The sequence below is a fragment of the Dendronephthya gigantea genome, unplaced genomic scaffold (assembly GCF_004324835.1).
Source record: "Dendronephthya gigantea isolate DGI-Jeju-01 unplaced genomic scaffold, DenGig_1.0 000067F, whole genome shotgun sequence".
In the NCBI taxonomy this organism is placed as follows: Eukaryota; Metazoa; Cnidaria; class Anthozoa; order Malacalcyonacea; family Nephtheidae; genus Dendronephthya; species Dendronephthya gigantea.
Window position 1 is genome coordinate 633,840 of NW_021163077.1, and position 17,874 is coordinate 651,713.

At 37.5% G+C, this 17,874-nt stretch overlaps 4 protein-coding genes and 1 long non-coding RNA gene across 5 annotated transcripts; 3 read left to right on the top strand and 2 right to left on the bottom strand.

Moving 5' to 3' along the window:
- Positions 1–17: 17 nt before the first annotated feature.
- Positions 18–5,407, bottom strand: LOC114530994 (tetraspanin-5-like). The gene is made up of 7 exons (XM_028552621.1): positions 5,227–5,407; positions 3,936–4,124; positions 3,125–3,199; positions 2,654–2,749; positions 2,120–2,281; positions 1,481–1,600; positions 18–1,033 (listed from the first exon to the last, which is right to left on the bottom strand). Exons 1-7 carry the CDS (start codon positions 5,302–5,304, stop codon positions 962–964), a joined length of 792 nt encoding a protein of 263 aa, XP_028408422.1. The 5' UTR covers positions 5,305–5,407; the 3' UTR covers positions 18–961.
- A 1,226-nt stretch (positions 5,408–6,633) lies between these two features.
- LOC114530998 lies at positions 6,634–9,374 on the top strand. Its single transcript, XM_028552627.1, has 4 exons — positions 6,634–6,769; positions 7,187–7,276; positions 7,667–8,593; positions 8,878–9,374. The coding sequence occupies exons 1-4, from the start codon at positions 6,694–6,696 to the stop codon at positions 9,018–9,020; spliced, it is 1,236 nt and encodes a 411-aa protein (XP_028408428.1). The 5' UTR covers positions 6,634–6,693; the 3' UTR covers positions 9,021–9,374.
- LOC114531000 lies at positions 7,922–10,671 on the bottom strand. The gene is made up of 3 exons (XR_003687807.1): positions 10,556–10,671; positions 8,254–8,417; positions 7,922–8,011 (listed from the first exon to the last, which is right to left on the bottom strand). It is a non-coding gene; the product is annotated as an uncharacterized LOC114531000 (long non-coding RNA).
- LOC114530999 lies at positions 10,300–12,943 on the top strand. Its single transcript, XM_028552628.1, has 4 exons — positions 10,300–10,449; positions 10,997–11,059; positions 12,056–12,439; positions 12,732–12,943. The coding sequence occupies exons 1-4, from the start codon at positions 10,377–10,379 to the stop codon at positions 12,929–12,931; spliced, it is 720 nt and encodes a 239-aa protein (XP_028408429.1). The 5' UTR covers positions 10,300–10,376; the 3' UTR covers positions 12,932–12,943.
- Positions 12,944–14,607: 1,664 nt separating this feature from the next.
- On the top strand, positions 14,608–17,661 carry LOC114531010. Its single transcript, XM_028552640.1, has 2 exons — positions 14,608–15,870; positions 16,220–17,661. The coding sequence occupies exons 1-2, from the start codon at positions 14,826–14,828 to the stop codon at positions 17,236–17,238; spliced, it is 2,064 nt and encodes a 687-aa protein (XP_028408441.1). The 5' UTR covers positions 14,608–14,825; the 3' UTR covers positions 17,239–17,661.
- Positions 17,662–17,874: the final 213 nt, after the last annotated feature.

Below are 17,874 nucleotides of genomic sequence, written 5' to 3' on the forward strand. Positions count from 1 at the left end.
ACACACAAACACTAACAGTAACTGAAGAATGTCGTTTTATTACAATATATCTTATAAATATATACAGTAAAACTTTGTATAAAAAGAAAGGATTTCTTTAGGCTGGCTGTTAGTTATACATGAGAACTTCTGGCGAGAAAGGTTTATTCAATGATTTTCGTATATTGGCTGCTAAATATTGTTTTCACTGCGATCTCAGCCTGATGGTTTCAATGCACAAGTTCTTTCTTTCATACGAAGTATAATACGGTGAACATTATATAAATCATTCTAAAAACCATGATAAAACTCGGTGGACATGGAGGAATACGTATTTGTGCTGAAGCCAAGAATGCTCCAAAAAAACTAAATCAATTTATTAAATAATGTGGGATGAAACTTGGGAACTTTCATTGAAAAAGAGAGAAAAACTCAATTAACTTGTCAATTTTCCCAAAAGGCGATTTTACAACAGGGGCGCAGCAAGGACCAGGGGTTAGCAGGGTCCCCCTAAAAAATATTGAAACTCTCTTAGAATATTTATTCTAAAAGATAAGCAGACCTGCGGCGAGCCCCACAGAACCTAGTTTTTTGCTGGCCTTCCCTAAAAAATCCTGGCTACGCCTCTGATGTACAGAAGCTATAATGGTCCCGTTTCGATTAAGAAATATTTTCAAATTACAGTATCATTCAATTTCAAATTAGTGGATGCACACACCAATTATTAAATCTTTATGGTCAGCTGTGGTGGTTAATTCACCAATACAGACCTGAGGATGCACCAAAATCTACGACGCGGGCGTGAAGTAAAACTGTCTTTATGTCCACATTTTCACAACAGGAATAAAAATTTTGGTAAACGTCAGAGCCGTATGGAAACCGTATGTGAAAAGATTAAAAGTGGGTTCCTAACACTACCGGCTGTTTTCATGTCACGTCCGCGTCGTAGATTTGGTGCATCTTAAGGTCCCTAAGAACGTTTTCAAGAATCCCATCTGCTCTTTTGTGACTTGATATCGCCAATTAAACTTTGCGAACATGAAATCCCCATAATCTAAAAAAATCAAAATATCGATTGAAGATTATTGACAATGAATTTCTAACTATAACATCGAATTATAACTACTCATATCACTATCCGCAAGCCTAGCAGTTATATAAACCAAACCATTGAACTTGATTACCAGCAATTGACTGGTCAGACACACACGTGGGTCTGCCAGTGAGATAGTCCTCCACGCTGCTGGTACGTACTGATGACATATGCACAAAATAGGCATTGTTTTGGCATAGGCGCACAAAGGCAAGTTTATCATGGCCTTCCATGCATGTTATTTTTCTCTTTCCTTTTTTTTAATTCATGTCATAACAATATAGAGAAATGGCCCCAACAAATTCTAAATAAATCCACACACAGTAGTACTATTAAACGCGCAACACTTTCCAGCAAATGGAACCATCGTTTCCAATATAAATAGGTCTCAAATAGTCTGCCACATACCTGAACCACAGCAATCCCAAGTGCAATTGCTCCAATCATAATAATATTTGTCTCCACCCATTCAGCAAAACCTTCCACGCAACCTCGAACATAGATTTTGTCTTCAACTTCTACTATTTTCTAAGTATAGAAAATATTTTTCTAAGTATGGAAAATATTTTGAATATGCAAATCGTGACATCAATATGATTTATGATTATATGCAAAACTTAGCCTACCACTTTCACTAAATTATAATGTTTTGATGATATTGTGAGTAGTGGAAGTTATATACAGAAATTATTTCAAATGTTAAAAAATTCTTCATAACTTCAATCACTTTATCCACCTTTTAAACAAGGCCAGTTGCATGAAAGCCGGATAGTGATTTTTTCAATCGCTTTAAAATCGCCCGTTGTTTGCTTTTGATTAAATCTTAGTATTCCTTCGCTCTTTCATCATTATAATTGTTGCTTCCAAAGATGAAATTTCATCGCGCTTTTCGAGCATTTTTAGAACGGTTGAAAAAACCACTATCCGGTGCCGGGCGGTGGATAGCCTTAGTACAACCGGCTCCTGGCCCTTGCACAAGAAGCTAATTACATTGTGACAGGATTTTGTTGACATATCAATTTATAAGACTGTCATATATGACTACACCTTTTCATTCTTTTCTCGGACACCATATCCACACTGTTTATTTTCTCTGTCTTTTATACAACATGATGATGGAACACCACAAGCTTCTGTTGTTTTTTGTGAACAATTGAAGTAGATATTGTCATCCCAGTCGTTGAAGTCATTCACACCACAGCATTCAAACTAAAAATCAATTGCATTTTGATTTTCAGATCTTTTGAAGAAAAATGCAATTTGAAGTGGTAATTCTTATTAACATGCTGTCAACATTAATGAAATTGTGAACAAAAAGATTATTTCCTTTTGGACACAAATTTTGTACAATTTTGTAAATTGTGTACCACCTTATTGTCACGAACATAAAATAGTAGACCTGCACTAAACTTTCTAAATGCTTTTATGCTGTACATGGTGCAAAATGATCTAAAAATATACTCTGATAAAGTTTTAGGAGATTTTAGGAAGTAAAAGGTACAGTATAAACAACAGGATAATAATTAACTTAAGAAGAAGAATACAATATAAAAAGAAGATATTTGCTTTATATATTCTTACATCAGTTTGGACTTTATCAATCAAACTTCTCAAGTCAGGATTATCTCGATAGCTCACAATAGTATCCTGTAGTTTTTCTTTGACAATTTCATCAAACTATACAACACAAACAATATGCAATTAACAAACAGTTCTATTAATATTACTGGTGTAAATAGAGAAATCAGGGCATCCACAGACTAGGGATTTAGATGTCAATAATTTAAATTGGTGATCATGTTGGGGTCTGATTAGACTGATAAGTCTAATAATTAATAGAGGGACTCCAACCAATACACAGAGGTTGACAAAATAGCTAACAAAATAGCATGGAGATCTAAAAGCTGCCTACAACAAGTTTTTACACAATAGAAAAACACCAGAAATGAGGCAGTTAAAAGTTGGAGTTTAATTGTCGTCGACAACTTGTCTGACAAATTTGTGATCACAATTCACAAATGGCCCTTGGCATGATAATGAAATATACTGTACCTTATCTCTGTAGACAAACACAAGAATCCCAAGTAAAATTTGGAGGCAAAATATGACTCCAAGTGCAATGGAGAACTAAAAACATAAATTTGGTTATATTGATATTTTGGACCACACATCATTGTACGATCAACCAACATCAATTTGAATATCCTGAGATTGGTTGTCTCAAAAGTAAATATCAGGTACAATTTTGATCTATATGCGCTTTTGTTTCATCTATATTATATATATTTATTATATGGCAAGCATCACTTCCAGTGAAGTGATTGGCTGAGAAGAATTTTCAGCAGTCCATTACTTTCCCATAATGGACCAACTCTTTCCAGTAATAGACCGGCGTTACCGGCGATCCATTACGAGATAAAAAATAGAGAAATTCTGAATGAAAAAAGTACAAAAAAATGCTCAAGAGAAAACTCAATTGATTTTGAAATTAATACGACATCTCCAGACAGTTTAGGTAAACTAAATAATTCAACATACAAATTCATGCATTTCTTGTTTGTTTGAAGTGCAAATACATGCCTTATGCCATATAATAAACTTTTTATTAACCTTGCTTGCTCAATCTTTACCAAGAATATTGGAGCTCAATCTTTTTGTACAAACCTCGCACTTTGAGCTTGGTCTGTACAAAAAGACCTTGGTACTCCGATATTTCTCGGTAAAGTCCTCGCGCTCGGTTAATAAGAAGTTAGTACAAGAAATACAATAATAATATTATCACAAGTACTAAGGTCAATATGGGAATTTGTTTAATCAACTATATATTTACTTAAGCAAAGGTGAAAAAAACAACTATACTTACAAACTTCAGTAGACATATGTTTTCCCTCAATGCTCCAATACAACCAGTAAAGCCCAAGATAAACATAATTCCCCCAACAATAATGAAGAAAAATGCTGGGTCACTCCATGCATTTCCAAAGAAATCAGAGTAGGATGCATTTTCAAACCTTGCATAGATGCCAATTGCAAGACAGGCACCACCAAGTAACTAAAATAAATATTATTTAATGAACATATAATCTTTGATATTTCACTATAGTCCATTAATTAAAGGCTTAAGAGAATATGCTCGCAGGTTATAATCAGGGGACAAGAACATATAACTTTAGACAAATTTTGTACCCTGCATTTATATCTAACACAAATGTACAAGCAGCTTTGTTCATTCAAAGTATTCAATTTCTTTAAAACTTCAGTAATACCCTCTGTATTTCAATAATAATGGTCTGTTCACATGATCCAATTTTGTCAAATGCTATTCACTTCTGATGGATATTTTTTAGTCTATTGACTTGCAATGTATTTCATGGAGGGCAGCAAATAACACATTACATCAGAGGTATGTGGATTGGAAATAACAAAATTGGGTTGTGTTTTATTGTTTTGCCTTTTCTTATGCTAATGCTTATGTCGCAGGTGAAAACCCCTAATGCTAACTAAACACAGTGAAATGACATTAAATTCAGGATATGACAGAAGTGCCTGTCAAAGTTTTCATTTATCTTGTTAAATCTTAAGCATTAATTTAGTTATCTATTAAATCTACCTAGCAGCCTTCAATGGTAACGAAATGAATGGAAAAATACAGCCACTCGCAATCGCACAGGAAGCTCATGCCATAAAAATCAAATTATGTCAAGTCATAAAAAGCAAAATATTACCAAATAATATCTGAACTGTATTTATTTATTAAATATATTTTGATGCCTAAACCAAGACTAATATATACAATAATATATACACTTTACATTTACAAAGACATTACAAAAACTTTATCCTATATGAATTTCAGAAAGAACAACATACATAAAGTTGTTTTGTTGCGTTGGAGATCGTATGAAGGCAATTTATCGTCTTCTCAACACCTTATGGTTCTAATTTGTGGTTAATATTTGTAATGGTTAACGAAAATACTAAATATAAATATACAAATGATAAAATATAAATTACATAGCGAATTATAGAACAAGTTCATACAATATTTCGATGCAAATCTCATGTTTGAATGTATCTTTGACTGCTGAATCTATCGAAACGATATGCCGAACTGATAGTCGAATAAATACACAAAAATAAAAACGCAAACTCACCCAAAATATAACGTTAAAAAAGAACAACAAATACTTTACAGTTGTACTGACTTCTGACTGATCCCGCCTTCTAGCCATTATTGCTTTTCGTTGTGATGAAATTGTTTTAAAAAATTGATTGAGGCACACTAGGATTGAAGTGACATTGGCCTTGGAATGTAAATAAACGTCACTGACTCACTGTTTTCTCAGTGTGCGTTGCAAAATACGCGACAAATAGCAGATATTTTCGACGGAGAATTTCCTAACATTTCGACATTTTTTGCGCATAACAAAACCGCGCAATCTTCCGCATTTTTAAACGCAGTAAACTTCTTCCCTACTATTAATTTATTAAACGCAGCAAGCAGATTTTTATCTTGAGATAAAGAAGAAAGATCCGACTTCAATTTGGCATTCTTCAATATTCCCTGAGAATAGAACAGAATCAACAAAGATAAAACAATAAAAATGTGAAATAAATACATGCGATAAATTAGGACGAATGTATTTTATGTATGGCAACAGATCAACTAAAGCCAGTGTGATACTGTTCTATAAATAATACACTACATCAGAAGTGGATTGCAGTGGTTAATGAAAACATCAGCTATTTGTCCTGAAATTGTAAACAAGACTTGGGTGGGGTACTTGGGGCGTGGCCTTCTACCATACACATCTCACTTCCTGTTTTAAGATATACATTCCCTTATATACATTCCCTTCTCTAAGGATCTATATTAGTATAATCCACTCTAAGGACCACCACCAACATTTATGTTGTAATATAACCAGACTCTCCTATATAATGCAACCAATGACAATTGAAAATATATAGCTCGCGTGAACTAGTAGTATCTGAAGTGTTTTACGGTGTTTTAATGGACTTTTTGCATATAGACCAACTTATGATAGCAACGTAGGTAGCAAGAAGGAAATTAATCACCACAGCTAAAAAGAGCTTACCAAAGTTAGTATAATCAGTGCCAAGTTTAGCTGCAAAATGTCAAGTAGTACGGAAAATATAGCCACGCGAAGTATACAAAATTGCCAACTTTAACTTCCCATGGCCACACCCCCCACACTTTACAATATTTCGCAGCCAAACTTGGCAATTTTACCAAGTTTTGTTTTGACTTTTCGAATATTACTTTTTTGTTACCTAAATAAAAAGTTGATCTATTATGAAAAACGCAATTCAAACGTCAAACACCCTTGTTTGGGCTTTTTATGGATGCGAAACGAAAGGTCTGTGTTTAGGCTATATGTATTAAAATCCATCTTTTTCTGATGTTTATGCAGCCGTACACCCCCCTGTTATTGCGCCACTGTCACTGAGCGCACAACACGATAATCAAGTTGTCACTTGTTTACAAATATACACATATCAGGAAGCCACCGCTGAAACAAAGAAAATCTTTAATCACAACAGGTCTTTTCATTCGACCGTTTTATCTTCTTAGCCATAACGATTCGTTGTAGTAAAACATGGCTGCTTCTTCTAAAATAGTTTTTGCTTTGCTGGCTATACTATTATTATGCAAATACGTGGTGAGCGAAAAAGGTAAGAATTTTTTTATTACCTAGTGTATTAAACATATTAGCGGCCGCTTTATTTGCCTTTTATTATTGATTCACGTATATTCAAGAGAGAGAGGTAAAGTAAATGACAGAATTGGCTATTCAGGAAGCTAAATGTTTCAAGTTGTTATCGATTAAGAACAAATTGAAAATAGTTTACCCGTGTTTCAATATTTGTCGCCAAAATTTAAACACACTGTTGACGTTTTCAAGGCAGAGATGAACGTCGATATCGAACTGTATCTAAGGGAACGAATACTGAACTGTGCACAATTTTTTGGCTCTAGTTGTGCCCGTGAAAAAGAAATAAAGAAATGTTGCGCAATTCAGTACTATTCGTTAATTCTTTGAATTACATTGTAATGTATTGTTAATTAAAGCGGTATTTCACCCCCTGTAGATTTTGAAAACTTTTTTCGAAGGAGGCACATTCAAGTGCATCACAGAGAACGAAGAGCGGTCACAGCAGCACAAAATGCAAAAGATAAAGGTGAAGTGACTACGTATACCGTATTTACAAGACAACAGAATGCAATTTTTAGTTGGAGCGAAAACGATGAGATATTAAACATACTGATTGGAATTCCCATCAAGGAGACCCTTACTACCACGAATCGCTCCTAATATTTTATTGTAATATTTCCATGCATGTTTGTGTTAAGAAATTAAGGATATCCTGTCCTTGTTAGAATTGCGTTATTAATAATACGACTAAAGTAGAGTGTACTTGGATTTTCACCTACAAGAATTCCTCTGTAGTTTCCATTTGGTACAAATTTATCCGTAATTACACACGAAACTGCACTTATACCTCTCCCAACTAACTCCCTATTTAAGCATTTGAAACTGATTGAGTTAAGCTTTTGCAATTCAATTTTAGAGACCAACAAGCTAGTTTTCACTGCGCTTTATGGAGGACTAGGTCAGGGAATACAATCATCCACAAATTTCGACTACGCGAACGGCCTGGATCCGAAGATACAAAGTGCCGGTGGGTATGGATTACCTCCGGGGATTTACTCCTACGCTTTTGACCCAAAGACAGGAATGCCCTTCATGTGTGATCCGACGAAAACGCCTCCTGGGGGTGGTAAGAGTCAAGCTGCTGGAGTGGCCGCCATCAATCCACCCACAGCCAGGAAGCCTACGGGAGATGAACCAGTGGCAAATGCACCCGCGGGGAACGAATTCTCGGCAAGTGCACCCTCTCCGGACATCCATCCTTCTGCAAATACGAATACAAATAAGGTTATAGCCGTAAATCCTCCTACGAGTACCACGGAGGGTAATAATGCAGTACCGGAACATAGACTCTCGCCGATAGAAAATACGAAACCCTCTCGTACGGTTCAAAACTATAACGCCATCGCATCGGCCACAAAACCGACTCAAATTCACGTGAACAAAAAAACAAATCCGACCTTGGGGGATGATATAATGGCGCCGACCAAGAAGCGAAATAATTACCTGGTTGCAACGCCTGTCAAAGACAGATTTAGGCCAGCGGCGTCCTCCAAAGACATTCATGTTAAGTTGGGCTCCCCTCTTCTAATCCCCGCACCAAAGACAAACGCACAGTCCAGTAAACAAAGCAAGGTGAACAATCAGAGGATCACGCCTTTGATCGACAACTACAATCGAAAAATGCAGCACGTTGTAAGAGTATTGAAGGCAAAACGGTCAAATCTTCTGAAGAAATACATTCAAAGAAAAGACGCAGTAAAAAAGAATGAAATAAAAATCAAGTTGCCGGAGATACCTCCATGTCCTGATATGAAAAACTACCATTGGCCTTGGAATTGCTTAGGTAGGGTGACATTTTCATAGTTATAATGGTCTACATTACTACATAGTCTATATACATAACCTAATTAAACTACTTGATTAACACGCTTCACAGTCCCACAGACCTTTGTTAGGATGGATAAAATCCTAATCCCGGGTGAAAATCTGCAGTCTTGTGATTGTAATTCTAACTTAAAGTCAAAATGCGTGTTGCACTACCGGGCAGATAGTATAATCAAACTCAAAATACATCGACACGACGATAAGTCGATCTTCACTGTCACTGAGCCTATTTCTCTTATTTAGAAAAAGGCAACACCGTAAGAAAGGATTGTATTCAGGGTTATGGAGGAACATTCTCATTCGAAGGAGCAACATACCCGTACGAGGATTATGCACACATGTACGATTACAATACGGATGATAACGGGAATTATCCAGTAGAGTAATACAGAATGAAATGACTTTGATATAGACCTATACATCCCTCATAGAAAGGCCTTCACACGTACTTGAGATAGTACGTGTTTAGTACATGGCAATATGAAAAGCTTTGTTTCATATAAACAAGAATAGAAGTGATATATAGAAGGCGTACCCATATACCTAAAAAAACAACCCAACAAGCTATGACTCATATTAATCGAAAATATATATATTTGAATTGTAATATATTCGTAATATAGTCTAGAAGATAGCTTCTCTTCGGTATGTTAAGAGGAAATAATTTGCTACGCCATCTTTTCACAAGAAAATCTAATTTTCTACGTAAAATCCCTTTAAAATACATCATCATTTTTAAACGGATGCATTTTATTCAGCTGTCACAACAAATGGATACTGTAAGTAGTGTAGTGTAAGTTGTGTCTTGTGAAGTGAAGATGTTCGCACTTCGCAGTATGAAAATTAAGTAAGAAGATGAAAAGAATTTATCAAAAATTCTGTTTTTACAGTTTACCTTCGAGACTTGTTAAAATAACAATGGTAAAACTATATCACCATATTTTTACCTTGTTGGAAAAGTAGACAATGCATAAGTAGGCACTATACAGAGGAAACGGCGTAAAGAATACTTGCCAAATCCCTCGTTATTAGGCTGTTTCTTATTAGTACACAGGACCTCTCAGACCAGGTCTCTCGCCCTGCCAAACAAATCCTTATATGCTTTCAGACCAATCTGTCGAAGGTTCATAATCAACAAAGTTGTGAAAATAATGCTATGGTTTTTGCCTAGAGGCCCCTTCTTCATAAGGGGGGCTCAACTTATAAGAGTAGTTATGATACTATACAACGCTTTTTTACTTTGTGGACTGTATGGAAATCAGTAAGTTAAGATAATTGATAGTGTTGAATTGATGGAATAGATATTTAACATCGCACACACTGGACGCGGGCTGGTTGGCTATAGGCTAAAATTCTTGCATGGTTTCCTCTCGAACCTAGTTTGATATTTAAATCGCATAAAATAAAACACAGTTAAATTAGTTCAGCTGCAAGCTACTAATAGAACTAAACTAATATTCTGTCGCTGGAGAAGAATTTTTTGGTTCAGGAGTCAGGACAGGCGAGTAAACGAACCATCACGGCTTATATCACAAGATTCCTATATACAGACAGTCTTGTCCAAATTGGATGATACACGCCATCTTTGTTTGGGTTTAATGTTGCCTGTCAATGCCTAATCAGGCGATGAGCGCAACAGCCATAAGAAAATTAACACGCGAATGAGCAGGTACTTGTTACAAAGTGTAAACACTTGGTAGAACAAAGACTGCTTAAATCGCGCAGAAAGAAAAAGTCAAAAGATGACGAACGCCATTTTGAAAATAACAATTCTTTTTGCCTTCGTTCTGGTAGCCCGGGCAGAGAATGCTAAAGGTATGGAAGGCATTTAACATATATAATAGTTCCGTGCAGTTAAAAAATGCGTGTTTGCTGTTAAAAATTTACCGAAAATGGTAATGAACATTAATTGATCACTTACTTGGACAATATCATAGCCAACTGTAAGGAAACAAGGTTTAGATGATGTCCTTATCGATTTCACCCAACATTTTGCGCGGGTTATGCGAGCAATCTATTTCAAAGAACCATCCATTTATTTCATTGTTTACATTTAAGTATTGTTAGAGTAATTAAGTTTCAAAAAAATACCTGTACTTGTAGTTTATTTCACACTGTTGGGGCCTGGAGCTTGGGGAGATATGTCGGCCTAAAATTTCATGCATATATCATGCATATATATCATAAACATGCATATATTTAAATTATCCAATCGCAAACTTATGGTCGTTTCCGAAGAAAAATACACATCTTTCGCCAGCTGTTATTTGACAAGCAGTCTGCTACTCCGACTGTCAGTCGGTTCTGTTGCATGTTCTTAGTAAAGCTCTCTTGCATCAAAGGAATGTCCTGTTTCTCATAGGCAGTGAGTTTTATCAACGTTTTATGACAAAAAGAGCCGCTCCAGCACCGGCCGGAGGAAAAGGTAAATGAAATATTAGTAATAATTTATAGGTCGTTGATAAATGAAGGGAAAGCAAGAGATGAGAATAAAACAAGGAGGGTAACTAAAGTGAGAAGAAACGCCAACAAGGAGAGTTTAAGAAAAGAGGAGAGTGAGCAGTGAGGTCAAGTGTAGATAAGAGAAAGAAAAGAAAAGTTAGATTGATAGATGGATTGAAATAGACGACGGATTAAGGAAAGGATGGAGGGATGTTAGCTGGAAGGGAAGATGACAAAATACATTTGAACATTGGATGGAAATATAGATGTCATATGCATGGAAGACAGACAGGAAAAGGGAAGGATGAATGGATGGAAGAATGTTATGGAGAATAGATGAAAAATGTAAATGTTGATGCTGTGATAAATGCTACGAAGAAGGGAAGGATGGGTGGAATATGTTATTAAAGTTGGCTAGAAATAGAGATGTTAGTATAGGAGGAGAGTTGTTAGTATAGGAGAAATGACAAGTGAGTGAACGGGTAGACTTGGCTAAAACTGTTTTTGCACTAAGCGATTTATTTGTGGAAAAACGAGATTTCGAATGGGCGATTGGATGAGGAAAAGAAATCTAGAGGAATGGCGTAAAGAAGGGTGGGTTTCGTGGCCAGTGTATGAAGAAAGCATTGATGGATTGGTTTTAATGATATCAAAGGGAAGGAAATATGAATTTTAGGAAGAAAAAGAATGGGTGAACGGTAGAACAATGAAAGGTAGACAGGTTGTTAAAACAGGAAGGTCGGTTGGCAAAAGAAGCGCTGTATGAAGGACGAATATGGAAGTAGAACGAAAATAATGAATGATAGCGGTAGGTAAATACGGACGAATAGTTAAATGCAGAGGTAGAGATGAGAAAAAGTGAAGGTAGAAAAATCTGAAAAAGAGGATAGAAATACAAGCAGGGATATATAAAGGAAACAACTGAGAATGTATATCAGAAAGGGAGATTAAGCAATCCATTTAAAATATTCATCTCTAGGTAAACAAAACTTCGTATTTCAATCACCAAACGGTCTTGCACGTGGCAATGGATATGGCGGTTTCGGATATGGTGGTGTAGGCCCCTGGGGTTACGGGCATGGATATGGAAACTTGGGACACATCCATCCAGTTCCGGTGACCGGTGTCAAAGCTCTATCGGTGGCCTATGATCCGGTCTCCGGTGTCCCTTATGTATGCGACCCCAACAAGAAAGCCGACGCGGCAAAGGGAGGTGCTGCAACACCTGCACCTGCTGCACCAGCAACTGGAAAGAGGAGTGAAGTTGAAAAAGACGAGGAAAAGAAGGATGAAATCAAAGTTAAAATCCCAGACTACCCTCCCTGCCCTGACCCTAAGAAGAGCTTCCCGTGGAGTTGCATATGTGAGTAGAATGCCTTGAAAACACGCGTTCGGCATGAAAGTGACACCTTTTCTACATTTCAAAGTGCGAACTTATTTCAAACTAGTTTTGTGATGGATAGCTATTTAAAGTTCTAAATTGCTCCCCGCAATGCTCATGACAGCATTTTTACACCAATGAGGGGAACATATTTGAGGCGGGATGGTTAGTCATTCGGAAAACAGGAGGAAACTTACACCTAATTAAATACTTCAAGACCTATTCACAAGCCTAGCTTAGTATGCCACGTTAAGCACGATCTTCCATTTTTCAGTGGGCGACAAAAGTTCTAAGAGAGAGGAATGTGCGAGAGCAAAGAAGGCCGTCAAAGACGCAACCAAACGCTACTGGCCTGCAATGGCTGGATTTTATCCCCCGTACTTTGGTGGTTATGGTTATCCCGGTTTTGGTGGCTATGGAGCACCATTTGTAGTGCCACTGGGGTATGGTGGCTATGGCCGCTTCTTGGGTTAAAACTTTAATAAGGTAAGAATATTAGCAAAAAAATAAATATCAAATAAATACCTATGTTGCATGCAGCACCATATTGATTATAAGCTATGAACCTGCATGGCCGTTCAGTAAAGAGAATATCTCTTAATGAACGATATTTCGTTTGGGACACCTCTATTATTCCATCGTGTGTTGTTGCAGATTTAAACTAAGTAACTTTCTTTTAACGTTAACTGCATGCATAGCTTCATCAATCCTATGCTGAACTTCTTCTCTCTTATACCCCGCTACGTTGTGTAAGCTTGAAATTGCTGGAAATCATGCATTCTCACGTACAACTGCGTGAGATTAAAATCTTGTCAGATAATAACCTGAAGTAAATGGGAAAGTACAGGAGATATGCATGAACACTATAATTATTGATTATTGATTCTACCGTTTCAGAAAGAGCTATCATGCCATATACTATATGCCTAAGCGATTTAAGTACAGAAATTGATCGAAATATTACATGCAATGCTGTCTCTTTCAATTATCAGACAAACCAATACAAGAAAGAATAATGAAGAATCATACCGGACATCGTTAGCGAAGATTAACAGCAGCAGTCATTATACCGGGACATTTAGAAAGTACTCTAGTAGCATGAAAACTGCTAACAGCTGGAAGCTTTTTCTATATTTTGTGTGTACAAATACAAATTGTAGTTGAAAAAAATAAATATTTTATTACATATGTAACTATTGTCGTTTTACTATCTGTTAAAAAGTTTTGAGAAGTAGCGTTTTGTAGAGGTCACTCTTGTAGAGGTGACCCGCATTAGTCAGCCTCTAAACTTTGCATAATTCAATTGCAACGCAGCATGGAATGGAATAGGAATGCATTTCGAGAAAAAAAAGCGCGCAAGTGGTAACTCAGAGGGGGTCAACTTTAAGGTAATGCGCAAAAAGTAAAACCCCGAGGTAAACTGGCGTAGTTAGATTACCGTTCCAGCTCCTGGGCAAGCTGTTTTGGTTATGTCGGCGTGCCACCCAAAAGGATTACACTGTTAATCGCTATAGCAAAATAGAATGGTACTGGCGTTACAAGAGCCCACAGGAGAGTGAACAATATGAGGTCTGAAGCCGAAAAGCCCTACAGTTATCTAATAGTCACCGAATTTTTTTTTGCTAATATAACCACAATGAGCAATCAGTCTCATATTTGGTCTATAGGTACAGGTTATTACTCACATTACAGGGTGAAGTTATCAAATTTATCGGTCGAAAGACGATAGTAAAAAGCGAGCGCAGCGTGCAAGGGAATATTGTTACATTTTCCAAAGGCTGAGGGCGATACGTTACTATACAAGCCATCGTGTAGACCTTTAAAAAGTTTGCACTGTGTGTGACGAAGGCAATATAAATGGGACAGATTAGCCAATCAGAAACGTGGTTCGTCTGCAAATCACGTCATCTCGCAGTTTATAAAGATGCAAGAGTTTGGCATTAATTCCTATTTAGCTCCGCTCTTGCAATATCACAAGGTCCATCTTAATATTAAAAAAACATGAATCGAGCAGTTCAGTTTGATAATGAAGTAGTAGAGACGAGAGATGATTTTGTAAAAACTGCCAAGAGACGCAATGAAGCAGTTGATGGCATTCAAGCCACCCGCAATATTCTTCACACTCCGTTAAAAATGTTTTGATATTCGAACAATGCAAAAACAGGTCACCCTGTGAGTTCGCACCTCAACAACAACGATAGACCACAACATAGAGTCGAAATTGCTACAATTTAAAGAAAATCATCGCTAGTTATGAATTTTCACACACTTCAAACAATCAAATAGGTAATTTGGATGAATAACTGAAAGTGGAAACCAGCAACTAAAGCTTATTCAATCTTGTGACGGTCACTTTGTTTTGAATAACATGGCCGGCAAAGGACAGTGTTTTGTTCCGTTTTTTGTGTGTTTGCTAGTATTTCAATGGTCTATGGCCAGGCCAACAGGGGACGATAAAGCAACTATGTCGGGAGAGCCGACACATTTCCAAGTGGACGACAAAGCTGCTGAACTTGAGATTAACGCCAATGCTATGGGGGTGAAAGTTAATGCTAAACCAGCCTCGTTACAGGTTGTTTCCAAACCAGGCACGCCTGCGATGGCTGTACCTCATCCAGCGGTATTCGTACCACCGGTGGATCCTTATCATGTAGCACCATACTATCCCGCTCCTATTTACCCCTCGCCAATGGTCGTCGGCCATCGCCGTACCGTCCGCCGCCGACATCATTTCTTCGATATGAACCCGAATATGGGAAATTGGAATTTCAAGAAAGGAAAAATTCCTGGGAAAAAAGTAGAATCGAACATCTCGAAAAAATCCGAAATTTCTAAAAAATCAGAAGTTTCTGAGAAATCTAAAGAATCACATAAAACAGGAGAAAATCCGCGAAAGCGGCAGTGGATACAACAAGTACCAGTACTCGCTCAAATGGTCTCCTATAATTCTTTGCCTATTCGAGTCCATCCTTTGGTTCAGCGGTTCTTCGCATCCCAAGCTGCAATGCGGACTTCCATTCCGCAACCAATATACGCACTAAGCCAGCGATCATTCTCCCCATGGGGTCAGCGCTTGTCAACTATTTCGCCAGGATATGGGTTTGGCGAGGCAAATGGTGATACTAGGGGTTCTATACATAGAGCAATTTTCCTACCGGCTCTTCCTGGGTACCAAAATATGCAGGCACTGTCCCCCGTTGCGGCGTCCCCATTTCATCAACCTTGGTCTAATCCAACCATGCTTCAAGCTCCGCTCTCTGGCTACAACGGATACTACGATCCAATACTTACACGGGATTTTGTCCCGGATTATAGCAACGCAGAGTTTCCACGTGTTCAGGTACCAACACCCCGGGCTTTGATACCCAATATTGTGCCTGGTGGACAAATGTATCCTGGGTATACGCCTCTAGGTATGTTTGGTGAGAATACCGAAGTCCTTCTTGTGCATCCGAAACAACCTCAGTGAACAAACCTAACTTCAAGTGAATTTACGGAACTGACTCGAACATCGAAACTCTCACTGGTTAACATTTGACTTGCAACTGACATTTGACAAACAATGAAACAAAACAATAATTTGTCGGACACTAAATATTTTTCTGATCACGTTGAATGTTGTAAAACATAGATAGAAAATAATAGTAATTAGTTCTGAAGAATGAAAGAAAAGAATCAAAGACCATGCAAGACATACAACAAACAGACAGCCTTTCCAAACGAATTATTAAACAAAATTTCACTAACCGTGTTCAATTTTAGGTCAGCTGCAAATTGTAAGTAAAAGACTCACGATTCCGCACAGTTCTGAGGTAAAAAAAGAAAAGATGAACAGCGAGGGAAAGGCAGAAAAGCCAAGAGTCAAACGTTCTGTTGGAAAAACTGAGGAAAACAAAGAGAATCGCGAAAGCAATCACCATAGGAACAAAGCGACAAAGAGACAATTCATTTTAACACAGCCAATTCAGCCTGTCCAACAGCCAATTGTAGCATATGTTCCAGTATTCTCAAATACGCCTGTACAGGCGCCAACTATAAAGCCACCTATTGGACGAAACCTTGTTCTAAACCTGCCGGAGAGTACTCCTGGGACATTTGTGCTAAATGCCCCCACAAGTTCACAGATGTACATGCCTGGTTTGGAACAAAGTGGACTTCACCAACCAGGATTGTATAATATTCTTCCAGACTATCATCCAAATTACGTTGCTATGGCGACGCAAAGATCAGGAATCGCACCAAGGCGTTCACCTTTGGGAACAAATAGGGTTTCTCTTGGTGAATTGACTGGAATAATGGGGACTCCTATCGTACGCAGAGGACCACAAACAACCTTATTCTATAATGATCAGCTACCCTCAAATGTAGAGGATGAAATATTCCGGTATAGCCCTGTGCAGGGCCGAGCTGTTATACCCGGACGAAATTCCCGAAGACGAAATGCCTTTCATAGACCTTTTCAAAATCGCTATGACACTTATTATTCTACGAGAGACTCCGATTATGTATACGGCAGCTCCCGGGGATTTGATCGAATAGACGACCAAGGTTCGTACACAGAACGTATTTTACCCGACGGCCGGCGAATCTTTCGTAAAGACCACGTGGGTTTTGGACCAATCACGGTGGAAGCAAATACCGCTGAATCAGCAGCACGCCATAACGAAGACGCAATCGATATGAACTTAGATTCAGATAAACGCAAGCAAATACCGAGGCCTGAGAACGAAAGAATTATGGACAGGCGGATAGAGATTCCGACACCGAAAGCGACAGAATAATCTCGGCCATTTTATGAAAAATGAAAACAAATGTGATGTAAATAGATAAGTATTTATAAAAATAGACAACGTCGGCTATCATACCAGAGATGAGAGAAGGAATATGAAAAAAGAGCGACCCTTATTCATCATATTCGGTTTTATTTTGGTTTCTTCCTATAAACAAGGCTGGAATAACAACAAATGGCTCTTACTGGACCAAACGAGAAGACTTCACAGCGGCTGATACAAATCATAAGACAAACGATGATTAACTGGTTGTACTCAGACACTCAGTTCAAAGACCGAGTGCTTCAAATAGAAACCTAGTTTTATATATAGTTAGTAACAACAGATGAACACCTTATAGTGACTCATATTTATATGTTATACAACTCACTTTCGAGAATAAATCGTAGTCTTCCTGTTCCTATTTCCAGACAATGTTTGTTGACCACCTCGGTCAGTTATTTGTTTTTGAAATGTTTGAATATAAATCTTCGTTGAAAAGCGTATTAGATTATGTTACTTATAAAGCCTGCCCGTTCCATCGCTTTGTTTGACTTAATCCTTGTAAAACTTGTGCATACAAACAATATGCTGTGGGTAAACAAACGTTAAACATCGGCAAATAAGGAACGTCTTTTGGTAAAGTAC

Bases quoted from the DNA above. Each gene is read 5' to 3' on its own strand.
- LOC114530998 (XM_028552627.1), top strand. From the start codon at position 6,694: ATGGCTGCTTCTTCTAAAATAGTTTTTGCTTTGCTGGCTATACTATTA. The intron at 7,277-7,666 runs GTGAAGTGACTA...ATTCAATTTTAG, and splicing joins ACAAAATGCAAAAGATAAAG to AGACCAACAAGCTAGTTTTC. The intron at 8,594-8,877 runs GTAGGGTGACAT...TCTCTTATTTAG, and splicing joins TTGGCCTTGGAATTGCTTAG to AAAAAGGCAACACCGTAAGA.
- LOC114531010 (XM_028552640.1), top strand. From the start codon at position 14,826: ATGGCCGGCAAAGGACAGTGTTTTGTTCCGTTTTTTGTGTGTTTGCTA. The intron at 15,871-16,219 runs GTATGTTTGGTG...GTTCAATTTTAG, and splicing joins TCCTGGGTATACGCCTCTAG to GTCAGCTGCAAATTGTAAGT.
- LOC114530994 (XM_028552621.1), bottom strand. From the start codon at position 5,304: ATGGCTAGAAGGCGGGATCAGTCAGAAGTCAGTACAACTGTAAAGTAT. The intron at 2,750-3,124 runs GTACAGTATATT...TGTGTTGTATAG, and splicing joins TGTTTGTCTACAGAGATAAG to TTTGATGAAATTGTCAAAGA. The intron at 2,282-2,653 runs GTAAGAATATAT...ATTGATTTTTAG, and splicing joins TTGATAAAGTCCAAACTGAT to TTTGAATGCTGTGGTGTGAA.
- LOC114530999 (XM_028552628.1), top strand. From the start codon at position 10,377: ATGACGAACGCCATTTTGAAAATAACAATTCTTTTTGCCTTCGTTCTG. The intron at 10,450-10,996 runs GTATGGAAGGCA...TGTTTCTCATAG, and splicing joins CCGGGCAGAGAATGCTAAAG to GCAGTGAGTTTTATCAACGT. The intron at 11,060-12,055 runs GTAAATGAAATA...ATTCATCTCTAG, and splicing joins AGCACCGGCCGGAGGAAAAG to GTAAACAAAACTTCGTATTT.